Source organism: Manacus vitellinus, unplaced genomic scaffold (genome assembly GCF_001715985.3).
Source record: "Manacus vitellinus isolate BGI_N305 unplaced genomic scaffold, ASM171598v3 scaffold_3_pilon, whole genome shotgun sequence".
NCBI classification, from domain to species: domain Eukaryota; kingdom Metazoa; phylum Chordata; class Aves; order Passeriformes; family Pipridae; genus Manacus; species Manacus vitellinus.
Window position 1 is genome coordinate 5946234 of NW_021940535.1, and position 5869 is coordinate 5952102.

General features: G+C 44.9%; 1 protein-coding gene across 1 annotated transcript in view; it reads right to left on the reverse strand.

Annotated features, from left to right (window-relative positions):
• The window catches only part of PDIA4 (protein disulfide isomerase family A member 4), a 35620-nt gene that overhangs the window by 18950 nt on the left and 10801 nt on the right, over positions 1 to 5869 (reverse strand). The window contains exon 6 of the mRNA XM_029961742.1: positions 5639 to 5867. Within this exon, the coding sequence (XP_029817602.1) occupies positions 5639 to 5867 (229 nt within the window). The remainder of the gene's footprint in view (positions 1 to 5638; positions 5868 to 5869) is intronic.

The following is a 5869-nucleotide window of genomic DNA, read 5'->3' on the forward strand; positions in this document are numbered from 1 at the left end:
TGCGCAGCAGTTACACTGTAAAGGAGTAGCAGTAGCTTGTGATAAGCAAATATCTTCGAGGTCTTGAAGTGCAAGCTTAAAGTACAAATTCCACAATTTTGGGGAACTGAGTAGGCATTGTGTTGCTTGAAAGAATATCGATGCATCTAGATTGCCGTTTGGCATTTGTAAGTGGTCTGTGGGTTGGAAAAATGCATTAAAGACCTGCAGTGTTCTACATTGCGAAGCTGTAGCCTGGGAGTAGCTGCCTTTCTTCAGCTCAACTGCCAAGCCAGTTATTTTGAAAATACAGTGGCTGATACAGTAGCAGTTCTTCAGCTTATCTGTCTGAGTGAGACCTGATCTGAACAAAGTTAAAGCTGCCTGGATCTTGTCAAGATTGTGATCCTGATCCTGCCTGATCATAACATAGATGTATCTATAACATAGATATTCAGTAATTTGATGATAGCACATAACCAGATTGGACACTAAGTGTTCTGAATGGGAAAAATTAGGAGTATGGAAGGTTTTTGTTTAGAGTCTTGTTCACTGGTTAACACAACTCTTCATTTGAATGTTGTATTGGTACGTGAAATATTTACTGTCTTTGAATCCGAGTTTATAAGACAAATAGTGGCTATTGGAATCCAGTTTTTCTGATTTACCTTGCAGATTGTCCACCTGGCAGTGACCTGTCAACATACAGGAGTGCAGTCAGGCCTAGTACTTCATGACTGACATTGTCTCGGCCATTGGAAAACTGGTTAAAATAGCTTCCAGAAAAAGTGGGCACGTAAAATGAAGAAATGGTGTCAGTATTGCTTTTGTCTGCTAGAGTGTGAAATACAGGATTAAATGCTTTTTCTTTTGTGGTGGCTAAGTTTCATGGTTATTTTGGTTTCTGTCTATACAGGTTAACCAAAATGAAAAATGAGATCAGTAGATTTGCTAGGCGGTCAAAGTGTCAAGCACCAACATCCTGCTAGGAGTGAAAAGAAAGTGCAAATAGTACAAATATAGAGGTTTGGTTTTTATTATTACTTATTTGAACTGCAGGAGGAAAGCTTGCAAGACAGAACCCCTGTGATCCCCGATCAGCCAAGGACAGCCTGAGAGATTTGCTAAATTGTTGTTTCATTGGCAGCCCAGACCTTAGACACGTCCCAGTAGATAACCAGGACCTTGGCAAAGACCATGATCTGGTCTGTCTTCAAACCAGCAGGGCTGTGTCTGTCTTCCTACATTGGGGTAGCACAGGATACCACAGCAAGTCAAAAGTAGCACACCAAGCAGACGTGTAATTCAACACAGACCAGCTGGGGTGCAAACTCAGTGTAATTGTGAAATACACTGGGCACTGGAAAGAGTGTGCAAGCTGTGCAGCTTTTCCAAGAGATCCCTTACTGCTCTCTAAGGGCTGACTTACCTGTGAGACTGACCATATGAAGCTGAAAAATCCTCTGAACTAGTCACTACTGGTAAGAGCACTGCTGCCTTTTGCCAAGTACTTATTCCTCATGGAAGTTAATAACAGGAACATTCTCCTCTTTCCCAGGAGGGTCTCTAGGCAGAAGGTAGGTGGAACAGAGCCTAGTATAGGGTCATCTGTTGGTTAGATGCATGGAAAAGTGAATGTCACAGGTCTCTTGCAGCATGTCCGATGTGACAAAATGTCCATTCTTAAAAGTCCCTTCTGCCCCAGACATACTGGAGAGCAAACAAGCACTAAAAGCTTGAGGCCTTACAGAGCACCTCTGGAGCAGTTTCTGGGTAGAAGGCACTTCTATCTGATAACATCTACTATGCTGCAGAAAAATACAGGTATTAGTGCACTCTGGTTATTTGAAAATGGATTACATTTTGCACATGCATATGTGTTTTCATATCCTTATAAGTTGTTATCATCACCAGTGGCGGACTTGCATCCTCAGGAACAAGCAGATGATTGTAGCTCTTAAATGTGCTTTTCCTCAGGAACATTCAGTAGGTGTCTTTCCTGTTGGTTTAAGTTGCCAATGGCTACCTTAAAGTCTTCATAGGTTGCACCTGTGTTCTCCAGCACCATTAAGTAAGTGGACTGTGGAAATATCTCTTTGTATTACACTGTACTTTTCTCCTTCAAATTAGACACTATTAATCCTGTACATCATTCTGCAAATTCTGTGGGGTACAGTTGTTGATCTTAGAAGAGGCATATTCAGCAGTAAATATCAAAGAAGGAAAAGCTAATGTTCTTTCACAAAAACATGAAAATTGTAAGGTATGTCAGACTAAGCTACACAAATCTAACTTCTGCTATTAAATTATATTACAGTCTCAGAAATTAATTAGTATCTACTTGGCCCATCACAGTGTGTGAGTTGACACAGGCAGGCAGCTGGAACAACCACAAACTCGCAGCTAGAATGCAAAGAGTAAATTTATTTCCATTACCTTGCTAACCAGGGGATCCCTGATGCAACACCCAGGCAGAGGTACACAAGCAGAGAACAGGCAGCATGCTAGAGAACCATAAACTCAGTCCATGGTAGAGGATCACTGGACTGCTGTTCACACAGACTCATCAAGAGTTATTCCCAGCTGCAAGGTCACTTGTGTGGCTTACAATCCTCTTCTGCTTTTAACCCATTCCAACACACAGCCTGATGATACTGAGTACCTGTAAAGACACTGAGCAGTTATAATGGTCCCACAGATGTGCTAGCTCATTTAATCTGTTGTAATCCTTAACATCACAGAGTGATACTGACTAGATGCTGACTTATATTGACTGAATAAAGGTGCAACAAATTAATGTACTGTTTTTAAATATGAATTTTGGGTCTCGGTTCTATAGTGAGTTGCTGATGGTGCTTAAAGGATTGGACATTCATTTTAACAGGATGTGTGCAGCCAGTTAACTAGGGGGTTGGACTGTGATACACAGCATTTTCAGTAGGACTGTGTGACAGACCACCTTGTCTTCCTCTAATTTTTTTGAATGGAATACTTATTTCATACAGCATAAGCTGATGGCACTTTTGATGCCACCCACTGGAAAGGTAAAATATGGCTGAAATTATGCTAATACACTCTTGACATAGCAGCATGTGCACAGTTCTGACTAGTTTTGTGAAAACGCATTCAAAAGTTGTTTTCTAAAAAAATTCATTTGCAAAACTTCTCTTTTATGTAAGGTTTAAACTGGCACAGGGTCACACAGGTGTTTTGAATGATTTTTCTGGTAGTTTTCTTGTGAACCTCAGTTATCTTTTTTGCATAATAGCTACACTTTCACAGCAAATGATGCTGAGTTGCCTTGCACGTAATCTTCATGTAAATCACTTCAGTGAATCTTGAAACTGCTTAAAATATCCGCCCTGTTTTGCATTTCTTCTAAATCTAGAAACAATTTAGAGCAAAACACTTGTAGGACTCGTTGGTTTTTGATCAGTGGTTGACTCATATATTATGATGCTTATTTTAAAATATGTTTCAATAATTTCCAGTCATCATTGTAGAAATATGATAAAAATTTTGATGTGAAAATGTTCCACTTCAATACTACTAGATTCTTGCAAGTTAATGAAATATGGATGAAATATGGTAAGTGACAGTAATATAAATAGTATTGATTCTGTATTGTACTTTTGTTTTGTTGCATTTGATTTCAAGAGTCTGTCTGGATGACTTCTTTTTACCAGGTTTTCTTAATATTTTTTTTCTCTCTCTCTCTCTCTTTTAGTTCTTGGATCTCTGTGTCCTGTCACTACAGGCCTTGGTAAAAATTCTCTCTCCATCTTTCTTACAAGACCCCTTCATATGTTGAAGGGCTGCAGTAAGAGTCCCTGGAGCCTTCTCCTTGCAGAACAATCTCAACTCTCGCAGCCTTTCTTCAGAGGATAGATGTTTTAGTCCTCTGATCATTCATGTGGCCCTTCCCTGGACTTGCTCCAACAGGTCCATGTCTTTCATGTAGTGAAGACCCCAGAGCTGGACACAGTACTCCAGATAACATCTCACCAGAGCAAAGTAGGGGGATAGAATCACCTGCCTCTCTCAACCTGCCAGCGTCTTTTTATGCAGCCCAGGAGGCGATTGGCTTTCTGGACTACAAGCACACACTACTGGCTACTGTTCTATTTTTTGTCCAGCAGTAACCCAAGTCCTTCTCAGCAGGGCTGCTCTCGATCCGTTCATCTCCAGGATGGTCCTGTGCAGGGCTAAGGCTTGGACTCGAGGATCCTTGGGAGTCCCTTCCAACTCAGCACATTCTGTGGGATTCCAGGTGGTGTCTTTGCCCCGCCATCCCCAAGCAGGAGGCACCACAGTCCCGCCTCAGTGGTGGCTCTGCCCCCTCAGCAGGGAGGGTGTGCACACCCACCAGCTCCAGGAGTGCCCTCAGGGCTCATTGCTCACTCACAGGTAGCTCAGCCATGGGATCCACTCAGCTCACAGACACATCCCTGCATGTATTGCAAAGGCTCTGGCAATGCAGTGGGAGCTGCTACACAAACCTGCAGCTGCCCAGGTTTTGGGCTGCAGGGAGTGCCAGAGTGCTGGTGCTGGTGTTGGACGGCAGCAGAGGCTGCAGCTGTGGAGGTGTGACCAGGTGGGAGATCTGCTCAGCCTGCTGGTGGAGCTGAGAGAGGAGCTAGAAAGGTTCAGAAGTGTTAGGGAAGAGGAGATGCACTGGTGGAGCCCTGCTCTGGCCTCCCTGAGACAGTAGCAGTCACCCGAGAAAACAAAAGATCAAGAGTGTCCTGCATCCTTCCCCCACAAGACTGCAGGAAGTAGATGAAAAGAAAGGGGTGAATGGAGGCCTCCTGCTGGGGGCAGGAGGCAAAAGCCCTCCTTCACAATCACAGACTGCTTGGTGTTGGAAGGCACCCTAAAGACCATGGAGTTGCAACCGCCTGCCATGGGCAGGGACACCTTCCACTTGACCAGCTTGCTCAGGCATTGCACCCTTAAGGAGAAGGCAGCCCCCGAGATTTGCAAATGCTCGTGCTCCAGAGGAATGCCCGAAGTCCCAAGGTTCACAAAAACTCCATCTATTTTTGAAGTAAATTCCATACTTGGCATGGGCGGTGGTATGTTAGTGCCTGAGCTGCTGTATAAGCACACAGCAGTGGGCTTTGGGAAAAGGGGTAGGGTGCAAGGGAAGAGAGGAATTTAAGAGGCAAGGGAGAGACAGAGAGAAAAAGGAGAGAGAACTCCCCAGGCACCCCCAGCCCCAGTCTGGCAGTATGAGAAGCAGAAAAGGCCTTGACACTGGGGAAGCTCTGCTCAACCTTTCTCTTTATTTTCAAGTTTGAAGCAGAAAGGTAGAAAAATAGAACCTCCTGTTGAGTAGATGCAGAATATTTAACCCTATCCTGACTATCTATCTTAGCCTAACTCTACCCCAGACTAAACCACCCCCTGGGAAAGCACTAAGTTAAAATCCAACCCCCTACGAGTCTAAGACCATACAAAGCCTAACTCTATCCAAGCCTAAAACAGCCCTTGGAAAAGCAAAAAGGGAAAACCTAACCCCATCCTTAATCTAGGCCTCTCCTACTCTACCCCAGACTAAAGCAGCAACAGGAAAAGCTACAACTGCCTATTCCAGGAGCAGGAAGGTGCCCGGGCGGCCCTGCTGCAGTGCCAAGAGCAGCACAGCGCAGAGCCGCACCTGGCCGGGGCCGGTCAGCAGGAGCCTGCAGGAGCGGGAGGAGGGCAGCAGCCGGAGCTGCCAGTGGTGCCACTGAGGCAAACGCTCCCAGGCTGATTCCACCAGTCTGGGCAACCAGCCGGCGACCTTCTGCACCTCCAAGTGGGAGTCTGTGCAGAGGGTGCGCACGAGGGGCGAGTGCTGATGGTTGTAGGTGGGGTGGACAAAGCACAAGATGTTCCCCGCCGTCCT